This window comes from Manacus candei, unplaced genomic scaffold, assembly GCF_025592945.1.
Source record: "Manacus candei isolate 608988 ecotype Guabito, Panama unplaced genomic scaffold, ASM2559294v1 h1tg000041l, whole genome shotgun sequence".
In the NCBI taxonomy this organism is placed as follows: Eukaryota; Metazoa; Chordata; class Aves; order Passeriformes; family Pipridae; genus Manacus; species Manacus candei.
The window spans coordinates 3,948,107-3,973,974 of NW_026138089.1; the positions used below are offsets into that span (position 1 = coordinate 3,948,107).

General features: G+C 38.9%; 1 protein-coding gene across 1 annotated transcript in view; it reads right to left on the reverse strand.

Moving 5' to 3' along the window:
- The window catches only part of PHEX (phosphate regulating endopeptidase X-linked), a 100,592-nt gene that overhangs the window by 41,713 nt on the left and 33,011 nt on the right, over window positions 1-25,868 (reverse strand). The window contains exons 9-12 of the mRNA XM_051794868.1: window positions 25,422-25,567; window positions 19,027-19,120; window positions 13,747-13,875; window positions 10,135-10,236 (exon numbers count right to left, since the gene is read on the reverse strand). Coding sequence (XP_051650828.1) covers window positions 10,135-10,236; window positions 13,747-13,875; window positions 19,027-19,120; window positions 25,422-25,567 — 471 coding nt within the window. The remainder of the gene's footprint in view (window positions 1-10,134; window positions 10,237-13,746; window positions 13,876-19,026; window positions 19,121-25,421; window positions 25,568-25,868) is intronic.

The following is a 25,868-nucleotide window of genomic DNA, read 5'->3' on the forward strand; positions in this document are numbered from 1 at the left end:
AACCAAAGCCTCACTCAGAGAAAACTTACTGACAAGAAAATACTATCTAATACTCTTAAAATACCATACAATACATTATAATACTAGGAAACTGAGAGGAAAAGGGACACAGCAATTCCTAAGCAAACTGTTCACTGGGATTATATGTTCAGTCATAATAGCTACTATCTAGCAAGGCAATATTGCTATTACTAAGCATAAAGATACAAGCACTTAAAAGTTTAGTAGGACTACCATGGACAGAAGAGCCAGAAAAAACAACAATGTACCTCAGTGACACTCTTTCCTGTCCTAAATCCCTTTCGCTTCTGGCTCTCTGGAATACAAAGACTCAGTCACTGGTTTGAGCACTGTGATGATAGTTTCACTGGAATTAACTAATTAACTTTTCAGTTTAAACTAATCCCACATTAGATTATCTTTTCTTTTTTTTTTTTTAGCAATAGAACTGGACCAAGTCACAGAAAGTGGGAAATTAGTATATTTATTTTGGTTTTACTGATATAAATATACTAATTGACTGTGATATTTTCACAAGCGTTAACTCCTCAGTTCAATGCAGCAGTACAATTAATAGACCTACTCCTATTTTCTCCTACCATCTTGGTTCCAAACCCATTCTGCTGCCAGCTTTGCTTTAATTTTGGTAGGAAAAAGAAGTCCTTTGCCCATTATATTTCAATGCCATTTTCCATTTGTAACCTCTGTATGACAATTATGATGATTCCATTATTTTGTACAGAATATTATATATAACAGACATAAATTCTGTCTTTCATTAACAGAATCATAAGTCTGTAAATTAAATACCTTTCTTTGTGGTATAAAAGAAACACATAAAATATCTTCATCTTTGATTATACAATACATAAGAGCACTTATACTGCAGACCACGGCAACCAAGTTCCTGGCAAAGGATGTGTTTAACACCTTATAACACCCTTCCTGTCCAAAGCACCTTGGTCAGTTTTAAGGGTCTTTGGATTCTCAGTGGAGCTGAAATGATGCTCATGGTCCAGAAAAAAAGGATGATGTCCAGATATGCAAACGACTCAGCTATGGCATCATGGCACCACACCAGCAGTGACAAGTCTGCTCCAGCATGGGGATTTCTGCACTGGATTCCCCTCTGCACACCTGTGGATCACTTAGGACATGCCTATGTGTGGACAGCTAGGAGCTCCTCCAGCTGCACGTCAAACAAGCCAGAAGAAGTGTTGTGGTCTGAAGGCACAGACTACCATTAGCATCCTGCTGGTATATATATATCTCATGGTATATGCTGCTAAACTGCCTTTGACAGGGCTCTAACAGCTTGTGCACCAGAGCTAAGCCTGGACACACACTTGGCACTTTAAAAAGCCGTACCTTGTCATGTCTTTATTTTCAGGAAATACTCTATATTTTTTAATACAACTGTGTCTTAAAACAAAAAAGCATTAGCCAAATACTCCTCCAACTGAAAATTCTCTTTGTGCTTTGAAATTACCTGAGATATTCTTACTGAATAAATTTTGCACCAGAATCCTAAGGATTTGCAATAGCACAAAAAAAAAGACACCTTTGGATGGACTTTATTATGTTGGTGAGCTGCAGAAATTATTATGTTGCATTTTTAATAGAAACTCCTTCCTGGATTTGTTTCACTGCTCACCCCCAAAGCACCTCATGAGTTGACCCAGACTCCCACTTTCATGCCACCTCTTGCTAGAAAAACATCCACCTTGCTGCAAAAATCTTTTCTGCTGTTTTTGTATTAGCTCTGGGCAAGCAGCAAGCTTAACAAAACCCACAGCACTGGTAAAATGAAAGTCCCCAGGGACCCAAAACCCCCAGTGTGATGAAGAGTGCACCAAACACTGAGAGAGGGGCAGCCCCAGGGACCGGGAAAGGGCAAGGAAGCTCTCTCCTCATCACAACTGTATGGGATATGATTTACCACAGTGTTTCTTGTTCAGTTCTGTGCAAAACTTTGAATAACCTGTTCCAGAAAGTGACAACTTCTGACCTTAGCCTCTGCTTGCATCAGTTCATATTCATTTAATATTTTCAAGGTTAAGCAAAGCTTGCAGGGCAATTATTTTTTTTTTAATAACGAAAAGCACATGAAAAATTCCCTTTTCATTTCTCATTTCACAAGAGAGCTTCAGCTTCAGTCTAGATACAGCTGGGACCAGACAAGGCAGAGACTCCTTTTAACACTGCTCAAACTGGCTCAGGTAGCAATATACAGGACATGGAGATCACCACAGCCAGGAAATGCACGTTTATCGGAAATGGACAGAGAATGCTAATTAAAAACCTGAACGTGCCCTTGTAGACTTCTCCATACAGAGAATGGGTCTCCCATATCTCAATATCTGTTACTGCTGAGCTGGGGAACTACATTGTCTTTGTAATTGTACCTCTACGGGAGACAGGTTTACTTATCAAAACAAAAGAAGATAATGAAAGTTAAAGCTGAAACTGTCTGAGACTTCTAGGGGTGGTGGAGAATCTCTTGCCCTCTGGAAGAATGAATCTGTCTTTCAGCATATCAATGCTTTCATGTTGCATTTCTGCCACAAAAGCTTCAGATTCACTCTGGTCCCTGAGCATCTGCAGGTGTGTCTGTCCATCTGTCTCCCTTCTTCTATTTCAAGCATGAGATTTGTCACAAGTGTTTTGATGTCACACACCCATTCTGGCCCTATGGAGTCGTGGCAGAGTCTGAAAAATGACAGCTCTGAGATCAGGGTTAAATACAATTTCCTCTCCCTTCACCTGTTTTCCACTATCTGTTTGCACGGTGCTCAGGTTATTAATGGAACTGACATCCCTGCACAACTGAGTGAGCAGTAGCAGCAGCCAGATAACAAGGGAGAAGCTGACAGCAGCAATCTAACCCCAGAGATAAGAGATAAGCAAACATGCCATGGCTATTAGTTTCAACTCTGGCCAATGGAGAAGAGCATCTCCTGTTGTTACTGAACAGGAAAGCCCAGTCCTCCTGAGAAGGTTAAATTAAATTCAGGATGTGAGAGATTATTCTTCAAAAATTAAAGTTTGTGGTGAGAAATAAATATTTGACTTAAAAAAAAAAGGCAATGTTAATCTGATGGAAAGCGAAGACCTATATTTATTCAGAGAAAAATACTGAACACTTCTGCTCTAGAAGGAGAGTACCCTACCTTCTCTGTATCTTTCAGGTGAAAAAATATCACTCTAAAAATTGGCATTTTCCAAACAGCTATCTCAGTGATGGTACAGGAGTGGTAGCCTAAAAATCCTGACCCAATTCCAAACTAGGTAAGTAGTGACTCTGCCTTTTCTGAACTCCGATATATTTCAACCTTATGAGGAGACTTGCTCATTGCTCCTTGCAATGCAACTACAAGCAGAACCTTAAATTTTTGAATACAGACAGAGATTACCTCAGAGGTCTTTTCAAACCTAGTTGATTCTGTGATTCTGTAATTTCAGAACGCTTGCTTCCACAAAGGAAAAGTGTGGCCAAGATTCCATTGGCACTCAACTAAAGTACACTTTCCAGTTTAGAAATGACAAGGTTGTTTCAAGAATATGTGAATCAAACTTTCTAGTAAAACCAGTAAATTTGGAAGTCAGCAGTCAGCCCTATTGGCTTTTGAACAGGAATGAAGTGTCTAAATGCAGTTAGAGCCTTTGGAAATTTCTCCCTCTTTTCTTAGTTCTTCTGAAGTGTGTCTGGCAGCTTCTGTAAGTGCTCTGAAGCAGTCTTACACTTTGTGAAGTTCTCTAAGAAGTGCTGGCCTTCATTCCTGAAAAAGCCTACTTGAAATAAGGGAGGTACTGAGTCTCAGGGCTGGTCCTCTGTCATATTTTCACATTATTTTTCGTAGGATGAGTCCACAAATCCCACAAGAAACAAAAGGCATTTTTAATTTTTGCAGAGTACCCAGTGACCACTCTCAAGATTGGATGATTTGTCATCTTTTTGAAAAATTAGCATGGCATTGAGCAAGATTAATTTCAGCTCTTGAAGCTGTGGTGCCTGGCCTTTTTGTCTGGGCATGCCTCAGGTCTTAATGAAATGTTATTTTTCAGAACTGTATCTAGTGCATGCCCTGGACAGGCTTTGTGAAGAAAAGCAGGAGGCTCCATTCTCCCAGCATGTATTTCTTGTGCCAAGGTTATACAGGAGCAAAAGTGAGAACAAGCATAGAACAGTCAATGAAGATTCTCTGGTTTCCCCACTACAAGAACACGGGAGGAAAAGGTGACATTTTCCAGACCAGCAAAAGAGATGCTTTCTCACACAGAGCACAGTGAGGCAGTGGAACTCATTGCTTTGGGAAGTTGCAGATGATAAAAGTTGTTGTGGGTTCAAAAAGTCATTAGAAAAACTCACAGCAGGAAAATATGAATAAATACAAAGAGACCACTTCTGGCTCAGGAAACAACTGAGCTGCAGATTGTCAGAGGCCAGGAAGGGATAGCAGGAACATGTCCCTTTATGCTTGCCCTGTCCTTACATTTATCTCTAAACATCTGCTAATGCTTGGCCACTGTCCGAAGCAGACATTGGACCTCTGGTCTGAGCAGTATGGCAGTGAAATCACCCAAATGTGAAGAACGAGAGACCACAGAGAACTGGGAAAGATGGCAGGGACTCAGATAATAAACTGCAGGGCTGGATACGGCCAGTAAGTTCCAGCTGAGAAACGAATGGCTTCAGTGGGAGAACCCATGGACACCTACCTCCTGTAAACTACCTATACTTTGTTAAATCGGGGCTTGTACAGATGGCTCTTGATTTCCTAAGGGCTATTGGCCTAAATTACACTGTGTTATTTAGGGAGGTTTGCTATAGCTCTCTGAAGCAGCAGAACAAACCCTGTAGGCTAAACAAAGGCACCAAACACTGCCCGAGAGAGCCACCTATAGCTGAGTACTGTCCATGTATTTTCCTGTGCTCCTCTTGACTCAGAGAGATGTGAAGAAAACAAATGTCGCATATACAACTTCCTTAGAGAGAAATAAAGCAAAGCAGCACGCAAGTTCAGTAGGGAAAATATGGTTGCACAGTGACCTTGGGATTTGTGCTCCATGACCTAAGGAGGTTAATAATATTACAGAAAAATCTTACTACAGGAAAAACAAGCTTTTTTAGCTTATCATCCATGTTTTAAAAATAGTACTGCAAAGCAAAAAAAAAAAAAAAGCAACAACTTCCTAATAGGAAGTTATTCTCTTACCATATCCTAACAGAATATTTTACGAGAGAACCACAAACTTTCAGAAAAAAGGCTTTTGTGTACAAGTCTTTTTCAAGCCCCCAGTTAAACTCAAGCACAAAGGGTATTTCAGGAAGGAAAAAGAGTGATTAATAAAATAATGGTTCCTGCCCAGGAGTGGGAATAATTTAACATCTGAGGGATGATCTTCCACTGAATTATCCTTTGAAGAGAAGCAGCAATAAATTATCATTTTAAAGATGTGAGCCCTCATCACACAAGTTATGTCAATGGAGTTTCAGTTGTGGATTCTCCCTTTTCCCTGTGGCCCACCATGCCCAAACACAGCTGTCAGTACTGTTTGGCTGCTGTAGCTGGCTGCAATCTGCACCTTCATTGTAAGGGAAACAAATGGCTATCCCTTCTCTCTCCCCACACCTCTCATCTGCTATCCTTCTCAGAGGCTGTAAGGTGGCACAGAGCTCACCAGGTGCCTGGGCAGCCGACCAGGGATCTCTCTGCTCAGCTTTGGTAACTCACAGACCACATACTCAAAGACTGTTGCCAGACCCACCCTTGGAGCTGCACTCAGTTGAATAATGTCTCTGTTCCTCAAATGAGGGTAAAATTTAATGACCCTTACAAAAGTGAGACATTAAAAGGGTGAGAAGAGGAAGCTTTCAGGGGTTTTTTTGTTGGTTTGTTTGTTTGTTTATCAGAGAACTCCATTGAAAATTCGGGAGGTTAACAGGCACACTTCAAGCAAATTTGAGATGATAGTCAAATACAGTACAATAAAGCAAGGGTTGAATAGAGCAGAGGAGGAAGGACAGGACAGAAAACATCACAGTGAAGAGCCAAACGCTTCTCTCCGACTCGAGCTCCTTTAGAAGCAGCGTGAGCTCCATCCAGAGAGCTAGGTGAGAACTGCATGTAAAGGCAGAGTCACCTAACCGTGATAAAAACCTTTTTTGTAAGATTGGCCTTCAGATGCTCTGGATTAAATTCATGTTTCAATTACAGAAAGGAAGGAACGGAAGAAGGATAGAGGTAAATTATTAGATGTTATCTCATTATATTGTTTTGTTACAAAGGGAGTGTAAAACCTTAACTCTGAAGTATACAAGGGCTAAAGGGATGATTCTCAGAAATCAAGGCTGCAAGACAATTGTTCCCTATGTCTCTTGGAGTAGCAGATTTGATTCTTTTAACATGGTTTGACTCATCAAATTAGTAGTGTCCTCTCTGAGTAACTTAAAACAACAGGACAGACACAAAGACAGTCACAGAGAAACATCTTGGCGATTAGACTGAGCTGACAAGCTGCCTAAAGCCAAATTCAAGAATCGATTCTACCAGAGGGTCTTTTGTAAGTCCTTTGGAGGTCGATGGTTCCTTTGATTGCAAGGCATCAGGCTGACAGACAGGTATACAAACCTGGCCTCAGCCAAGTGCAAAAGAAAGGTGGGCATCAGTCAGAAAACAGGAAGGAGAAAACACAAACCAGTGAGTATCCGAATCACAGAGAGGATTTGCAATTAATTCTCTTTCAAAACTGACGTGTCATTTACATTATAGTGTTGCCCTCTAAAGATACAATCACCACAAGGCTCTCTATGATCACTATACAGACACCTAAATCCTGCATTGACTTTACTCTTCTTTCAGGAAATGAGTAAAAAAATTGTTAATGATCCAAATATGCCTTTAGTTAAAGAAACAGCTAAAGACAAATTAAATAGGTCACATGCAGCAGGCCCAGTAAACAAAATCACTACCAGGTTTCTGCAGTTCTTTTCTTTTCAGAGCACTCGAACATTTCAAGAATGCAATGAGATTAAAAATACAGAGGAAAAGCAAAATATATGAATTATGGTCATTTCCACGCAACATACGGTTCTGCCACAGCATTTAGGGCAGGAGCTCTAATTGGCATTGTTATAAGGGATAATGTAACAGTTACTGATGAAATCATGAAAGACCAAGACATTGTTTACCTAACTAATAACTTCCTTTCTTTACTTAATAGAATATAATAGGATATAGAACATTTGAGTCAGAAGAGACCTACAAGGAACATCTAGACCAACAGCCTGACCACTTCAAGGCTGACCAAAAGTTAAAGCACATTGTTAAGGGCATTGTCCAAATGCCTCACACACACTCACTGGCTTGAGACATTGACCACCTCTCCAAGAAGCCTGTTCCAGTTTTCGACCACTCTCTAGGTAAAGAAATGCTTCCTAATGTCCAGTCTACACTTCTCCTGATAATGCAACTCTGAACTGTTCCCACACATCTTGTCACTGGATCCCAAGAAGATGACATCAGCACCTCCCTCTCCACTTCCCCATCTCAGGAAGCTGTAAAGAGCAATGAAGTGGTGTCTCAGCCTCCTTCTCTCCAAACCAGAACACCCCAAACTCCCTAGACGTTCCTCACAGGACATTCCTTCCAGCTCTTTAACCAGTCTCGTTGCCCCAGGTGAGGCTGCACCAGTGCTGAACACAGTGGGATGATCCCCTCTGGTCGTGCTGTGTTTGATGCACCCCAGGATGGGGTTTGCCCTCTTGGCTGCCAGGGCACACACTGTTGACTCACATCGAGCCTGCTGCTGACCAGCACCACAAGATTCCTTTCTGCAGATCTGCTCTCCAGCCTTTCCCCTCCCAACTTACACTTGGTGCCTGCTGTTACTCAATACTCGGTGCAGAATCCAGCATGTGGATGACATTTATCAATAAAGAAACATCACTTTTACAGATCTGTATAATAAAGTAATACTGGGGGGTTTTTTAGTCAACCAGTCTCTGCCACAGAATTCATGTTGTCTGCGCTGCTTTATTAAAGCTCAAATAATAAAAAAGTAAGCATAAAGTGCTGGGCTCATGAGATTTAATTAGAACAGTGTAACAGATTTTGAAGTGTCTGTTGTACTATAAACTTTAGAGTTCCCTAGTGAATTATGTGACCATACATGTAGTAATCTATTTCTTGAATTAGAAACATGCTCATCCAAGCGTTCCAGTATCTATCATTAGCAATAAATAATATTTAATAAATATGCACACACTCTGTGTCTGGAAATCTACCAAAATGTCTCTCTAGACTCTTTTCTTCCAAACAAGTAGCTGTTTCTGTGAATCTGAAATTAAATTTATAGTTGTACATGCTACCACATAATTGTTGCTACAACATCTAAGACCTTACATAATACTTGTATATTACAAGCTTGACCTGGTTCCTAGGTCAGTAAACTATAAAATGGTTGTTCAAGTCAGTGAGAATGGATTTAAAGCATTTGCTATTCATTTGCTAGTAGTATGGCTTGTAGTATTATTTTTGCTGCACTTCTTGAATTTAATTTGTCCTACATTATTCAGCCCAGACTCACCCCACTAACTTCAGAAACTTCAGGGAGATGCCTAAATTGGGAGTAAAGTACCATAAGCTTCCAAAATGTGTGTCAGCATCTCTACTGACCCAAAACCTAACCTACCTTCTGATGAAAACCCTCCTTAAAATGGGAAAGGGAGAGCTTTTTTAGGGAGTTCATTAGTTTGTGGCAATGTTTGTGTTGTTTCCCTAATGAAAGGCAGGTAGCAAATGTTGAACAAAATCATTAAGCAGATTGTTATATAGAAATATCCTTATCAAGGAAATTATTAGAAAATCTTCCTGCTCTTATTTTGCACCAATTTTAACAAATATCTAAATTACAGATCATTATATTTCTAAGGGTATTTCTAGTAAAAAAACCAAGCATAACAGCCAGTAAGAAGTAATAACTGCAGTCCATTTACCATCAGGATAGTAGGAAATAAATGGCATTTTACTATTATTCTCTTGGTGTAGAGTTTATTGGTGCATTTATGCAGCTCTATTTCATTTGCACATATATGAAGAGCACTACTGTATAAAATGTAAATGGCTGTATATGAAATCTAAATCTTTCCAATGATAAAATGTCTCAATAACCTTTTCATTAGAATTTCTAAAAAGCTTTGAAGGCCGTGTTTGCTTTTTAATCAAAACACTGCTATTTTCATTCAAGCACAGTAAGCACGAACAGTTCAGCTGCCCTTGCATGTCAATTTTTTCAAAGAGGGCTCTTACTAATTCACTGATATCCCATTGCCTCAACAAACAAGGACACAGACTTACACAATGCCCTCCACTTGGCTTTTTATATTCTTCTTCCAGTTGCTGCTCTAGGGACAGAGCTCTGCATTTGGACAACCTTTTTTTCCACACATCACGTGCTGTAAATGTGGGAAGAGAGTGAAAAGGAAGCTTTGAACACATCCTCCTGCCTTTACCTTTACCTCCTGCATCCTATTGTCCCCCTATCTGAAAGCAATGGGGACCAGTAATGCCATCCTTGATCATAGCACTTCGTAACTGGCATTATTCTATTGGGAAATGAATGTTTAGCTGTGATGGCCATTACACTCTTAAAAGATGGCTTTCAAGGTAGGCACTGGAGAAAGTATGAAACCTGGACTATTCTCATATCCCCTTCTAGGCTGGATCCTCTATCTCCACAGCAAACACCCTCAGCTGCCCCAGATGTTTTAGACACTGTTTTCTGTTTGTAGATTGTTGTGTCCCTGATATCCCACTCAAGATGAAGACCTTGTCAAGAAAAGCCACCGTACAGGTAAATCTGAAACAAGCTCATAGTCTGCATCAGCCAGAGTCAGATGGGGAAATATGGAGGCAAGGTAAGAAGAACAAGGTAGGAAAAAAAACTTCCTCAGAGAAGCAGGAGCTCAGACAGCTCAGCTTCTAGCAAAACAAATGTGGCACATGTGCCTTCACAAACAAAATGATGAGTAATTAACTGGAACTGCAAGTACAGTCCATGACATTCTGTTGTCGCTCAAGTCAGATCTTTACTGTAACTGGATTTTACTCATTCAACATTTATATTTGTTACCTTCTCATGAGCTTTTCTTTTTGTTTCAGAGTCCATCCAGTCATTTTCTTTTTCCAACATGTCAATAAAAGCCCAGCGAATTCCTTCCGTCAACTCCTCCATCTGCAAAACATTTAATAAATCCCTCTCCAATAAAATATGTCATGTCAGAATCATTATAAGAAAAGATTTGGTGTACATAGGAGCAACAGATTTGGTTAGACCACAAATGATTTCAAATCAGATGCCATCTGCTGTCCTTTCTTGAAGCCTAATCTCTGTTTTCTCCAGTTCTCAGACACTTCTTCTGAAAGTAAGTTTTTTCCATGTTCTTTCCCTTAAGGAGTACCCCACAACTAGTTCATTGCTGATCCTTTCATGTCACATTTGTGAGAATATCCACCTTGAAATCATTAAAAATACTTAGAGATTTGTAGTCATTGGGGGAGATTTCTGACCCTTAGGTTCTAGATCACTGGCCCATGCAGAAGGAGCCAACTGCAAGGCATTTGCACAAATAAAGCCTTTTCCGCAGAGAGAACATCTGTAGCCTTGTTTGGTTTATGTCAGACTAAGATATGCCTTATAAATACTGCCAAAGAACTGAATTTGGACTGACAGTGCCATGATCCAAATGCAAAGAAGTATCCAAATATTTAGCCTGTATTTAGCTGTGTTTGTGAAGTATTCCTACCATTAACTTACTGCAGGGATAGAGGCCCTGGCTCCCAACACTTAACTCCTTCTGTGGTCTTGAACCACCAGTGACAGCTTACATCCGTGCAAAGCTAGGAAAACCTGCAACTATTTTAGCTTGGCTGCTTCTTCAGACACCTCTACAAAGCCACAAACATATCACAAGCAAGTAAAAGAAATAATAATAGAACTGTTTAGTGAGAACACACACTAAGAAAACCCTGAAATGACAAAAAACAATAATTCTAATGGCTAAGAGATTAATTATATGAGTGTAAAGAGCCCTCATGCCTATGCATCTGTCTGGAAGTCCAGAAAGGTGTACACAACCAGCTGCCTCTATTTATATCAACAGATGACCCTCCTGACAGACAGCCACTGAGAATACCATGAGAGTGAGGCAGTTAGGGGGATCAAGCTGTTGCCTGAGTCCTTTAGCACAAATCAAACCAGAGCTGCAATAGCATAAGACATGACAGATAACCATTAGATGAAGACTTATTGGAGCTTTGTGTTACCAGTTCTGTTACATTTAAAAATAATGAAAGTAGCAGAGATTTTTATAATTTTATTCTATAAATCTAGTAGTTCAGAAATGTCATTAAAAGCAGGGACTAAACCCTGGAAAGTAACATTACCTTTAGCTAAATTGTCATTTATGTGTCAGATGTATATTTTAATCTGGAACTGTCCTTTATCTGTGGTGCAGTCAGACAAAACACAGCAAAATTCCTTTGATTATTCATCTTTTCCTACCCTTTTCAAAAAACATTTTCTTATTTTTAGTGGCAATATGGTATAACTGGAGCAGGTCTAGCATTAAATATGACTAAAGAGTCAACATTCACAGTAAACTGCATCCCAGGGAATAGGGCAACTTGAAGATCTTGATGACAGAGCACTGACTCAATTAACTTAGTGCACTAATGAGGTGAACTCCCTGTATTTGGAGGTTACAAGTTCAAACTCAAGCTCTGCAGCTGGGCACTGGTGTATACTTAGGCTTTATGCAGCAGCTGTAGCTGCAGGGGGCAGGGGGAGAAACCTATTCCTGCTATCAAAGTTATTACTGAAACTGCTCAGGCATATCTGTAAGAAACACTGCAGGCTCTCTGACTTAGAAACAGTGCTATATTTAGACACAAATAATGTCTTTCTTGATAAAAGGAGAGAAGTATCTAAGGTATGAAACATTAATCACAAAACATGGGGGGAGAAGGATCCATATTATCCATAACTCAGGATTTACTTATCATAGACAGATACATGCCATGAGCCAGGAAAGAAAAAAAAAGAAAAAAAAAAAAAAAAAGAAAAAAATAAAACCTATACAAATAAGAGTGCTTTACTCACATGCTTCCTTAAGAAAGAGAAATAGAGCTGAAAACCAGTGAAATGAAAATGATAACACCACAAACTATTAACTTGAAAAGCACATTTCTAAATGGAATGCAATGAATTTCACCTGTATCTAATTTTATCTCCATGGGCAGTTCACTTTAAGGCTGAATGTTGTGACCTACACTATGAATTTTATATGCACTTCTCTCTGTGGATGCTACTGTGAACTTAGACTTGATAATTTTTCAAAGCTTTGGTCTAAAAGGAATGTACATGCTAAGAAGCATTGTAATTAGGTCATATTTCAACAGAAAACCATTCTCTTCTCTATCTGCTTCTCAGAATTTTCCCTCACATATACAAAGATGAAAAAGTTTCCACCCCCTCCATAAAGTGTACATTTCTTACACTCCTACTCTTCCCACTTATCCTGTGCAGATATCATACTGTATATCCCTGACATATTTTTGTCATTAAATGGCCAAATAGCACATTACAAGCTATCAAGAAGCAGAGGATTGAAAAGCTGGATCTCAGAGAGGAAACTCCAGATGAAGGCAACTAGCAAAAGAAATGCAGAACCTGAGAGGAAAACAGATGACAAAGATTTGGATGAGCCAAACAAGTGTATGCTGTCTAAAATGGAATCCTTCCCTGACAAAGCAGTCAAAGTAGATAAAGTCAAACAGATAAACTTAGGCTACTTAGCCAGGGCAGTGTGGGGCTATCACAGAGCTCTTGCTCCCAGCACATGATGCTATTTTACATGTTTCTTAAATGGTTGTGCCTCTCCTGCATGGAGAGCTAAGTTCAACGACTAAATTAGTTAAACTAAAACTGATTATTGTTGGAAAATCAATGGCAGTAAAAGCAGATACTGGAAAACCTCATAAGAAAAACATGAACTGAAAATTAGTCAGAAACTATTGTGAAGGGTAATTAATTTGAATGTATTATTAAAAGAAGGGATAAAGGAGCTATCTTTGAAGTTTAGAATGAAGACTAACAATCCTCTGGACTCAACAGTGTGGAAGAAGACTTCCTTTCACCATTCAGCAAAACAGATTTGATTCACTCTCACCGTGTGGCTTTAAGCTTCCCGTAATTGGGCCAGACATCATTTACATGTTTCTTGCTTAGATTACAGGTGTAGCACAGTCACAGCTTTCAAAGAGTAGCCCTGAAGCAGAGCAATCTTGACCAGTTTTTTAATTAGTCAGTAAAAGCTTTACCATAATGAGTTACTCTAGCTATACTAAACCATTTTTCATCGATGCCCCTCACTTCATTCCTGAACAGCCTGGCTGTCATTATTTACACCATTTAACAGTGTTCAGCCTGGTTTTGATGTGGTTACATATTTGTCTGAAGGGATGCAGATGGAAAGAATGGGCAGTACCCACATGGGCAAAAAGTTAACATGTCATCAAATTTGTTCCACTTTCTCATTTTCTCCTTCTCCTTTTTATTTTTAATTCAATCAAAGCATTTTTAGGAATCTTATCTCTTTTTAAACTTTGATCTAACATCAGAGGCAATTTGTGAGGAGGAAGCCACTAACTGAAAGTTTCTAGGCAGACATTGCAGAGGACTCACCATCTCTTTCTTGTCTTCTTGAAAATGGGCATTCACAAACATCTTACCCACAACGTAGGGGAGTGCGTTTTCAACAAGGTCCACACATTTATCCCACTGAGGCAGCAAAGTTGTGGTTCCATGGATCACCTGTTGGCAGGGGCCATAACATCACACAGTTTAAGAAGTCTGCACTCACATACAGTATAGTCTAAAGCATATTTGTCAAATAGCTACCAAAAGGAAAAAATAATGATACATTACAGTTATTTCTACTTTCATCAAGTGCTAAGGCAAATCTTTTGAACACCCCAAAATAGCTGTAAGATTTTAAACCTAGGAACAGTACAATGGTAATGACTTACAGAGGCTAGGCTTAGAGGGTTAGTTATAGGAAGACATTCCCAAGTGCTAAATTTAGACTAATCTTGGTATTCTTTCTGTGTCAAGTAGAGAGACGCTTTCCTATAGAAAATCCCTGCTCTATCTCCTGGAAAAGGTTCTCTCTTCACTGTCTAGGTGAGAAGCCTAAGGATATTTTCCTCATGAAAATTAGGTTAGTCCTTATGAAACACTTCTTTCAGAGCCCTCACTGCCTTGAACTAATGATGTCTAGCATCAGTAGGTACACATGCACACCTTTTTGTCATTTACCTGTCCAAATGCTTTCACCACAATTTGTGTAAAATAGTTGTTTTCAGTTCCTTTCCCAAACAGAGTATTTTCAGGAAAAAACAAGGTTTGAGTCATCAAGAACATTGAATATATGTCTGTCCCCCTCACCACAAAAAAAATTAAATATCATTCCATATTGCGGTAGAAAAATGTTGGTAGAACAGCCTGTATATTTTACTAAAGGAATGGTCATTAAACACACACTTTCAGGTCTGATGATGTCCCTACACCACCACACATGAGCTTCAAAAGAGGCGTAGTCAAGACTGGTCAGCACACCAATGAATAAAGCACAATAGAACTCAAGAACATTTTGCTGTCTTGGTTTCTGTTTCTCACAGGAAGAATGTTGTTACTGTGGATGCTTACTCAGTTACATTACGTTTGTTTGTGAAGGTAGATCCTGTAAAAAACCCTACACACAACAAAATACAAGATGGGTCATGTAAGCAATAAGCAGCATTGATTTAAGAAACTTTTGTTGTTTTCAAGGTTCAAAGTGTTCCCTTTCCACTTAAGGAACCTATGCTTTTCCACAGAGAACAAGCAAAATTCCAGTCTAGTAGTAAACACCTGTCAGCTGTGTGAAAGGAGAGTACAGTCAACATCAGACCAGATCACACAGGATATGGATTTTGGCCTCTCACAGACTATACAAGCTTCTTAAGCACTGATTTTGCAGTTCCTGAGCCTCTTTTTTTCCCCATTATTTTCCTCCTTTGAGCACAAGATTAGATATCCAGCAAAACTGAAGGGTTTGGATTTGTTTTTTTTTTTCAACAGGAAAAGATTTCATTGGAAAATTCCAAAGCAGCTTAACCCTCGGCCACCGAAGGTGAGATATTTTGGTTGTTCAGAGATTGATTTTCCCTATCATATTGTCTGTAATTAAACTTAATCAATGACTCACTTAAATACACTAGTGCATTGCATTTTCAAATGATTTTTATTAATAGTGTATGTGCAGTAATAGATTTTCAATGACAGAGAGTACACTGCCTCTATAAAAAAAATATTAGCCAAACCAATATATAAGATGATATTATTTTCTAAACAGAGCCAAATTTGAAAATCAACTCCTTTTCCAAATTCTTCAACCCTCATAAATAGCACAACACTTGAAAAAGAGATAAGAAAAAAAGAAAGAAGAAAATTTCCCTCTGGGGTCACAGTAAACCCACAATGGAGCTTTTTCCTGATGCAGGGGGAAGAAGGGGAGTTATGGCATTAGTCATCAGAGCTCGAAATTCCTTCCAAAAGCAGCCATTGAAAGAGCCAGGAGACAGAGCTGGCTTTTAGACTGTGACATACTATTATTACAACATAATAATTATCATCATTTTGAGGGAGGCTTGACTGTAAAGAGGACATAAAGGCAGCACAGGCTGTGAGACCAATAAAAATAGAGCTGAGAGGAATAGATTATATCTCACAGCTGGTTTATTGATATTTATGTTACAACAGCCAACAAGAACTCCCTCAAATGGTCCTCCTAATATTAATGTACCACTCTAAAACACAGTACTCCAGGTAGTAACAGTGACTATAAATAGCAGGTTTCAAGCCCTCCCAGTCAATTCAATGCTTCACAACACAATTAACCAATCTCTTCCCCAGGTGCCTCTGCACATTTACTAGGTCTCAAAGCACCACTGCAGAGGAGCTGCTGATAGTTGCTGACGTAGTTCTCAAAGCACTTTCTCTGGAGTCAGCAGGTTTGTCCTATTTCTCAATCCGAAGCTTTTTTGAAGTTTCATCGTGTCTTTTCCCTCTCTTTGCAAAGATTTTAAGGTCTTGATGCCACAATTTCTACATATAAGTTGTAAAAGCCACTAATAGAAAACTAAAACCTGGTGAAAAAAAAATACTATGCTTATGATAGGTGAGACTGACTGAATTAATGAAACAATGCACGTATAAAATATATCCTTTCCTTTAAGGGTCACTGATTCATCTCATGGTCATGTCTTTTCAATAGCCATTCAATCTTTCATTCACTTAACTGGCAAGAGGTTGGTGGGTCCTTCTTATGATCCTAAAGTGCCTTTAGTTTTCCATACTCTGACTGGACAAATCTATTCAACAAGGCCTTTGCCTTGGACTCCATTTCTCATGTTATTTCTGCTGACCTGTGAAGTCTGTTCCACTGAGCTGTTTACTCCACTTAAATTTAGCTATTTAACTATTAGCTACTGCTGTTTACTGCACTTAACAAAATCTCCATCTCCAGGTCCCAGGGGGAGATAATGGGAATGAGCTGCTGACTCACTGCCCTTAGGGTGCTGTAAGCTTTCACAACCATTTATGAGGCCAGAATTGTTTAATTTATTCATCAATGACTTGGATGAAGGGGCAGATGCCTCCTCATCAAATTCACTGATGACACAAAGCTGGGAGGAGTGGCCAATACCCCAGAGGGTTGTGCAGCCCTTCAGAAGAGCCTTGACAGGCTGGAGAAATGGGCAAAGAACAGTTTGAAATTCAAGGGTAAATGAAGAGTGCTGCACCTGGGGAAGAATAACCCCAGGCACCAGTACAGGCTGGGAGCTCACCTGCTGGAAAGCAGCATTCTCTGTGGAGAAGAACCTGGGTGTCCTGGGGGACAACAACCCGTCCATGAGCCAGCAGTGCCCTTGTGCACAAGAAGGCCAAAGGTATCCTGGGCTGCGTTAGGAAAAGCATTGCCAGCAGGCTGAGGGAGGTGATCCTGCCCCTCTGCTCAGCCCTGGTGAGGCCACACCTGGAGTGTTTTGTCCAGTTCTGGGCTCCTCAGTACAAGAGGAGCTCCTGGAGTAGGTCCAGTGGAGGGAGACAAATATGAATAAGGGAATGGAACATCTCTCTTATGAAGAAAGGCTGAGGCAGCTGGACCTGCTCAGCCTCAAGAAGAAATGACTGAGGGGACCTCATTAATATCTGTAAGTATCTGAAGGGAAGGTGTTAAGAGGATGCAGTCAGGCTCTTCTTGGAGGTGTTAAGAAATAGGATGAGAGGTAGCAGGCAGAAACTGATAAACTGGAAGTTCCACCTGAATATGAGGAAGAACTTTATTGTGTGGGTGACCATGCACCGGAACAGGTTGCCCAGAGAGATTGCGGAGTCTTCCTCACTAGAGATATTCAAGAAGTGTCTGGATGCAATCCTCTACCATGTGTTATAGGATGGCCCTGCTTAAGCAGGGAGATTGAACCAGATGACCAGCTGTGGTCCTTTCCAACCTTACCCATTCTATGATTCTGTGACAGCCTTGATGAGATTATTAATAACCATTGAATCAATTTGAATTAAATTTCTCCCTAAACTTCTGGAGAAAATACCCATAGAAGTGACAGTAGCTAGTCACCATATTAAAAAGCACAATGTTCAAAGCTTAACATTTCCTTTCAGGAATTTTTCTGGCCATTATATAATTCAATGTAACTCAGTATTATGCTGCAGACTGGCTGATGGCCAGCATCAATCTATCTTACCTGACTAGCAAGGAATGTCCCAGGAGGGGACACACTTACAAACATGTCACTGTGGTTCTGACAGCCAGTTTCATTTTACATGAAGGAAACAGCACCTTTAACAAGACTGATTTGAATATGATTTCAGAAGTATAAGGGACTGCCTTTCCTGTGCAATTTCTATCAAAAATCTCTTGGAGTTTATTTTTAGGTATGTGATCAGCTCAGAACAATTCCAGTACTATCCAAGGAAAGACATCCAAGGAAGGCTGCTTCAATTAGTCACTTTCATGCCTCACCGGGGAGGACAGAACACCCACACCTCCTGTACCACATCACTGCCAGCATCACGCCAGCCTCCTATTATCATGATGTCACCAAACAGCTAATTTTCATAATAGCAAACAGAGTTCACCATCTAAAGTGGCTTGGAAAGGAGACAAAGCACCAATCAGTTTCAGTTTCATTTTTAGTTTACTTAAAGAGCCCTCACACTGCCCACAGGATTACCAAACTGGCTTTCTATTCAGGGTTCACTCAGGCAAATACACGTGTTTTACATAAATGCCCACATTACTTAATAGATAATTAGTTCTGCTCTCATAGCTTGTGGCAGTCTTCTGGTTCTTCCTCATCCCCAAGCTGGAAGACACCTGATCACCTTCTTTGTGGAAATGGCTCATATATGGATGTGCTAGAGCTCATGTAAAGTTGGTATTAGAGTATGAGAGAGGTTTGAGCAAGCTTAAAAAACCTGAAATCTTAAGATTTCTGTTTTACGACAGCTATATTCACACATGGACAAACAGTAGTTTTTCAAAAAGTTTAGGTTTTGGCCAAATGGTTTTGGCCTGCAGGAATAGCATAGGTCACAGCCCACATGACCTAAGTCAAAAATGTTCCAGCTTTCAAGTTTCTGCAAAAGAAGACTAAGATTTTTAAAGAGTAGGTCCCAAAAATTGTTTAACTTACCCTAAAAGACATTTCTTTTAGTGTCATATACAAAAATATGTATGTCAATTGTTTCAGAGTTAGTCTTCAACAAAAAAAAGTAAATTCAAGAAATTCATCCAGCACAGAAAACATTTTGTGTTTTACAAAAATATAAGCAAGTATAAGGGTAACCAATAGTGTCAACACTAATACCATTTTAAATGCTATGAAAGCATTAACTTACCCGAGAAAATTCTAGCCACCGATACAGGAAACGTCTGCTGAGATTAAATAACCTTGAATAAACCATCCTCCACACCACGTAGTTGGCAAGAGTCCTGTTAAATCAGAAATATTTTTATCAGGCATCTAAACACATATGATGTACCACATAGCACTCAGAGAAATACCTCTACAAACATTTCACCTCATTGGTGGAAATTTCACCTTGGAAGTTAGTGATTGATGACCAAATCGATAAAGCCCAATTACACAGGAGAATCTGTATGATTGCAACCAGTTATTATGTAATTGCACCATGATAACCATGTTCTAGGGGTTATTTATAACAAGTCTATCACCTTTTATGTCATTTTCAGGTAATGTCTTTTCCAAAAAAGGCAGCTTTCATTTTCCTTAGAAGTGACAAGAACTGTGTTATAATAATAGTTGCATAAAAGTTCTATCCAGAGATAACTGATTTTTCTTTTGTAGATCAAAGTGAATGTTATCTCTCCTCATTAGTAGGGCACATAAGTGGTAACAGAGTAGATAACAGTCCATCCCATATACACTATCATTATCTCATATTTGTATCTTTCATTAGAAGTTATCAATATGCTTTAAAATTTCCACTCCTCTCAGAGTTATTTAAGTATTCCCATTCTTATTTTGTCAGATGGATAATTGAAATACCAAAAGGGAGAAGTCTCAGTAACAAAAATCTCCTAAGAATTGAGGCTGAGAGAGCCAGGAAGAGCTTGTTTAAAATTCCCAGGAGATCTGACATCCATGCCCCTTCTCTAAAACTTCAAGCACCTGACTGGAGGATTTATCTAGTCTAGACTTATCTCTTCCCCTGTTCAGCAGTGGCTGTATGAGGTAAAGGTGCATTCTGAAATATGCAATTCAACTCTAAACAGTCTCGAAACAAATCCAGTAATGGCCTACACATATTATTCTCATCTTCTCTTTTACATAACATGTTTTTTTCAAGGATAGTCATTGCTTTAAAGCTATGGATATCCAAACATCATTTGCTCTACACTGGGATATACATAACATTTTGGGCAGGCCATAGACTTTTCCATAGGTAGGAAAATTGCTTCTTTGCAACCAAAGATGCTGTTATGGACTGTCTGAACAACACCCCCACCTCTAAAAATCCCATTTCTGCAATCTCTCATTGCCACAGGTGTGGGGCAATGTAGCTGTTGCTACATTGTCACTCCATTAGCTTCATTGACAGACACATCCCATATGTTTCCCTCCTCTGAATCATAACATGACATAATAAACACACTTCGTGGGCATGTTGTATTTTCCTGAGACATAACTTCAGTTCTCCCTCTAACCAAGCTCCAGTCCACCCACACAAAGCCTTCAGCTCAAGATGCATTATTGCATTTCTCACTATGGGCATATTCCCTCTTTTAGTATACAGATATATCATATAGTGCACCTAAATGCCCACAATAATCATAAAACAGATCTGAAAAAGCTTTTTAGCATGAATAATGTACATTTATAAGACAGTATATGTTGCAAAAGGCAAAATAGTTAGCTCTGCTTAGATGATCAAACCATCTTGAGATAATGCTTTGGGTCATTAAAAATTCATTTCAAACTGTGAAATACCAGAAAGTACAGAATTTCCCCTTAACAAATTTGTGACAGTGTGGAATTTTCTCACTCAATGGCAAGTGAAGCACCTTAAAAACACTCAGATCTCATTGTTTTTGTAAATTACTTAAACTCTGTAAACCTCACAACTATCTGCCTCAGATATTTCAACAGAGCTGAAGAGCATCCATTCTCCTGCATCAACTACTGTGTGTATCTGAAACAGGATATATGCAAGTCCTATAGATTAAAAGGTTTAAAGATTTAATTTTGATCAAAAGTCTTAGGTAAAAAAACTCATCTAAACAGATCACTATCATAAACCAATTATGTATTACAGTTTGGTACTTAATTGCAACCAAAAAATCAATTCTCTCTTCTGTGTGCTTCTTGTTCTCATACAGTGCTGTTTGTCCTTACATTTGAGTTGGGGAACCTCTCCCAGATTGGTAGTGAATAAAAGACTGAAATTTGTAAAGGATGGGTCTCAAAAAGGTGACTTATTGAAAGACAAAAATATCAACAAGAATTCAGAAATGTTTGTACCAGACATAAGTAATGAAAGCAGCTGACAGTTGCAGTAAATATCTCACAATTAATTGAGGTTTGTTTTAACTTGAGAAGGAAAAGGCTGACACATCCTAAAGCCAAGCTGTCTGATGAGACTAATAATTCCTGAATGTAATCACACTAGGATCCACTGATGCATACAACACATAAAACAGGAAGGTTTCACTTCAAAGTGCAGAGTTATGTTTATTTGCTGTGTGGGCAACAGGGGGAAAGGTTGATGGGGTTTGTTGTTGTTACATGTCTGAGGGGTAGTGTTCTTTAGTTTGTTTTTTTAGAACTATATAAAAGAGTAATTTATCTGAATTTGTTTATCAGTTTTGGGGATGATTATTTTACCTTTTAGGCTGACTATAAAAACTTCAAATCATGTTAATCTCCAGTTGGTTTAAAAACTGACACTTTTTGTTTATGAAATGCTTTCTGTGCTTATCTTAGGGTGATTTCCATCCCAGTTACACAAATAAGTTCACTGAGGCTCAGATAAGTTAACCTCTACACATGGAGCAAAATCCGACACAAAAATAAAACATAAAAATCCTCTCTGCTTTTTCAATGAGACCAGAGCATTTGTTGTTATAACCTTTCAGAAGAGTACAGTACATAGCCCTCTATTTTAACTTCCAAATGGCTGTTACAGAAAGTGTAGGCTCACTCTTAACCAATATGACCATTATTGTGACATACACTCCCAAAGGAAGTGGTAGGGAACTTGTTTGTTGGGACAGTTAAATTTGTAACAGTGCTTATGAATATTTACTAAAGTACTCTCTGTCCTGTCTGGGAATAAAGTAGGTTACTCATGTAAAATTCTGTGAGTTTGCAATATTTTAATCAACAGCCATGGTAGCAATTAAAGAGGACAGATTTAATATGAGATAGATGGGCAAATTAATTGACATTTTAAGAAAAAGATTCCTTTCACAAATTTTAGATCTGTTTGAAAATTGTATTTAGAATTGAGTCACTAATCAAATTATAAGTACTGAAAAACTTCTGCCTTATTGCTAGAGGCACTAGTTCAAGTTAAATTATTTTAACTTCTCTCTCTAATTTTATTCAGAGGCTGGACCAGAAAGGAGATCTAGTGCCTCCATCCCTCTCTAAAGAAAATTCCTCATATGTTAAAGGAATTGAAGTACTTGTCAATTAACAGTATCAGGCTGCAAAGATAGGGTAAGTTAAGACAAAGGAAAAAGGGGCTACAAGCAAGCTGGAAAGGGACTTTTCACAAGGGCATGTAGTGATGGGACAAGGCTTAAAACTGAAAAAGAATAGATTTATCTGATAATAGGAGGAAATTCTTGACTGTGAGGGGGATGAGGCACTGAACAAGTTGTCCAGAGAAGTTGTGGGTACCCCATTCCTGGATGTGTTCAAGGCCAGGCTGGCCTTCCCCTTAAGGGTGGGTCATAACAATGGGGTTTTGAGCAACCTGGTCTAGTGCAAGATGTCCCTGTCCTCAGCAAGAGGGTTGATACCAGATGATCTGTAAGGTCCCTTCCAACCCAAACCACTCTATGATCCTATGAAACTAGTTATCCATTCCGATATCTGTAAGAATGATAAAGCTGTTTCTTTCAGCAGCTGCAAACATCTCCAAAAAGGATGCAATTTACAGTGTCCTATTTATGGCTCACATAAAGCACCAGCACACAGATAACAGGGGAGGGATATAAGGGGCTCCTAACTGGTGCCAGCACAGTTCTATCTCCCCCCTCACACGGCACAGCTGTACCGGAGCTCTGCTGTGGCTCATTTATATCACAGCCACATACATACACCTCTTCCTCCTGTAACAGAGATAAACCCCACTAAAAATTAGTCAGTACCCCAAAAAATTGAAGGAATCCCTGAAGACTTCTTATGAGGAAAGTGTGACTTACTTCAGCACTGAACACGTGACATGACTTAGGATAGCTATCCCAGAGCTGATGGAAACTCCTGCAGGCTAGTTGCTCAGCTTCTTGGGCACCTTGTTATGAAGAGCTGTGCTCCTTGACTGGAGTTGCAGCAGTGCCCTGGCTTGGGAACTTCACACAGACCCCTGAACCACACTGCTGCACCAATTTCAAGCTCCACACAGTAATTTGGTTATATGCAGTCAAGTAAAATTCTGCTAAATTCACTCTACACCGTGCCAATGTACTACCTTCTAATAATATTGCCATATGAATGATTTCATGATTCAAGATTGCTCAGCAGGTTCTCTGAGGGACAAATTTTTAATACAATGATTTTGAGTCCATATGACTTGCCACCTCCAACACAGATAATTGCCTCTGTAATCAGACAATTTTCACTCATTCTTCCCTCCACTTGAAACAAACTTCATGGAGTACTTTACCAGATCACTGGGGCATGACCCATCTTTTTGTGACATTTTGAATTGTACCCATGCTAGCAGGATGCTCATCTGGGAATAGGACACACAAGGCATTGGAATAAAAGTATAGTTTAGGGATAGATTTGTAACTGAAAAGAATATGAACTTTGTGAAAGTACCTGTGTTTCATAATGACACTGCATCTCCTGAAATGATGAGAATTGAATTCACATTCTAAACACTGAAGCAAATCTGAGGATTTACTAGGAATTTGATTGGTATAGATATTTGCAATAACAAATAAAATTCATAGGTGTTTACATTTACTTAACCTTTAAAATATCATATGGAGAATGACAAATGAGATTACCTAAAAGAAAATATCCTTGTTAAGCTTTCAGAGTTCACCCTGACCTCATTGTTAGGAGTTCACATTAAGATAACTTCCTAATTTTCTCAGGCCAGATAACAAGGTTACTTCTGGAGCACATTCTGACATTTGAAGTAATGAACATTATCACCTAATAGATAAATATGATCTTTGTTATCATGCAAGGGTTGTTGGGATGCATTATTTTACACACAAGAATTTGAAGCCTGCTTGGGTTGAGTTTAAGCACTATTTGCCATTTCTAACACTTTAGGATGCAAATTGCTTAAGGTAAGAGTGGACAGAAAATGCCTGAGCCATTATCAGCTACAACATATACAGTGAGAATATACTGGAATGAGAGATTACTTTTGCCCAATCCCCTTCTCCCAACCTGTGGGGCCAGAAAGCTGGTCTCCAGCTTTGCTGAAGACAGATGTTGCCATTATTTCTAGCCATTACTACAGCTTCCTTCTGCCATGACACACAGGATGGCTTAACTTCTCTTGAATACTCAGATTTTCCCCGAATAAGAAATTACTGGAAAAAAGTCTCCAAGTATTTACTCCGTAGTTACAGAATATATTTGCATGTAACTCTATCTGTATACTGGGAATAACTAATTCTCTGCTGTCTTGCTAGATGTGCATCCTCTAAATCACTGCTTTATCCCCACTGGTGTAACTAACTTTGAGACAGAAAGCATGGACAGCCCAAATAATTTAAAAGACTTTCTTCAGTAGATTAAGATTGGTGGCACACTAACGGTATTTGTCTGAATTTTATAAAGAAAGGATATTTGATGATCTGTAGGCAGGTCAGTAATTTTTATTTTTCTTATTGTTTGATGTGTGTGCTATTTTTACAGGTACCATGAATTGGTGTAAGCATTCCATCACTAGAGACATAGAGCAACAATATAAGAATAACTCTTCTGAATTATGTTTTTTGGTGTTTGTTTTTTTTTTTCTGAAGCATACTTTTAGTTGTGATATTGTACAATCAGCAAAGATTGATATTTGGAGACAGCAGTTTAACAATATTCTTTTAAAAGTTCAGCAACACACCTCAGCAGAGAACAAATTATCACAGAAATCCCTTAGATGTCATCAGTAATGATGTTTCAAATGGGGTGTTGCTTTTTCATCACTGCTCAAAGCTGTCTTGCTTCCCCGTGCAAAGTACATCTAATATGTTTAATCTGAGATACCTGCATTCTACAACCATGTTCTACAGATGTAAATCATTTCACAAGATACAAGACCCTATAAAAGTAGGAGATGCTGAACGCATCTGGAAAATGCAGCTTTACTGCAACCTGAGTTTTCCATAGAAGATGAAAGGTGTTGAAACTACAAATTCTCCTGCTACACACAAGGTAGTATCTATATCCTTGTTCAGACAAAACCAAACAGACCATTTTACTAGAGACTTGATTCCAAGTATATCTGAAACTCCTGAAAAATACAGGAAAAGCCCAGCATTTCATGTAACCTTACAAGTGTGGGTGAAATCATCATAGGATCCTTACTTTTTCCTTTCATTTTCTAGTATCCTGAATAAATCTTTGAAGTACTGGGGAACACGGACAATCACATTTTCTGAAGGACCTATATCTTTAAGCTCAGGATAGAGTTTGGTGTCAATCACCTTCTTGATGTATCCCAGCCAGTCAAACTGCAATGACAAAGAGAAGGCTAGTTAAATCAGATTATGAAGAGAGATGATTTATTAACTAAGTTGCACCTTTAAAACTAATTGTTTCAAAGCTTTACTTATTAAAAATGTAGAAAGTATTGCACTTTGTTATTACATGTGTTTTCAATCTCAGTAAAGTCATAACTGTATTTAAAAGAACATATATTGTAAATGAGCACACACATTCCTAATGATATTCCTTTAACATGCTTCTCTGCACACTAAAGGCAATTTTAATTACGTAGGTCAGATATTAAAAGAATAATTTTGCAATTATCCC